The sequence below is a fragment of the Loa loa genome (assembly GCF_000183805.2).
Source record: "Loa loa unplaced genomic scaffold supercont3.4061, whole genome shotgun sequence".
Taxonomy (NCBI): Eukaryota; Metazoa; Nematoda; class Chromadorea; order Rhabditida; family Onchocercidae; genus Loa; species Loa loa.
In genome coordinates, this window is record NW_018112238.1 from 1 (window position 1) to 842 (window position 842).

At 33.3% G+C, this 842-nt stretch overlaps 1 protein-coding gene across 1 annotated transcript; it reads right to left on the bottom strand.

Moving 5' to 3' along the window:
* Window positions 1-57: 57 nt before the first annotated feature.
* On the bottom strand, window positions 58-261 carry LOAG_16103 (hypothetical protein; the record flags this gene model as incomplete). The annotated part of the gene is made up of 1 exon (XM_003151592.1): window positions 58-261. A coding segment is annotated over one exon (204 nt), but the record flags the coding sequence as incomplete, so codon positions are not given.
* Window positions 262-842: the final 581 nt, after the last annotated feature.

Sequence of the window (842 nt, forward strand, 5' to 3'; positions counted from 1 at the left end):
TATGTCATCTTGGAGATGAAAGTTTGACATATGTATGATTCATGAAATATTTTAAAGTTATATGCGAGTAAATGACAAACCACGTCCCTTAACGTTGTAACGCTCAATTCGTATTCTTTCCAAGAATTCCCTGGTTAAAATCGGTCTCACAGGCTTGCTTTTAGCTAATTGATACAGTTTGTAGTTCCGAATTTCGATTGTAACCATTACGCAGCTGATAACAATTGATAGTACCGCCCCCAGTATCAGTATCGCATCAATCTGAAACGTTTCGAATAGAGTAACGATTTCTCGAAATTCTTACTGTAGTTAAAGATCGCATGAAAGATCGCCTAAAGATCGCCCTAAAGATCTTTTCCCTAAAGATCACATGAAGGATATAGCGAATGACTTCCATCAATTTTCAGTAGCAAGTCTCCCATTTTAATCTATTCATTGAACGGATAATGTTCCCATTTAATAGCATATAGCCTTCCTATCACTATCGCTATGCCATTCGATAATTAAAACTTAATTTTGAAATTTACAGTTCAAGTCTTAATATTTACTCTTACCTTACTGAATATATTTAGTAAGGTATGCTGCTGTTTGTCGTTATAATACGCTGTAAAATAAGATAAACATCCGATTATCGTCTCCTTGTCATAGCATTTAAAGATGATAGCAAATATAAATTTGAAATACTCAGCAAAATTAATTAATCAAAAAGTTGCAAAGAGATTATCCTCAACATTGTTGGAAGCTACTGCAACATAAGATTTAACAAAATGGTTAGAGATGTGATTCACTTAACAATATGCACTTAACCTCTCACTTAACACTTAACTCTCACAATNTAACTA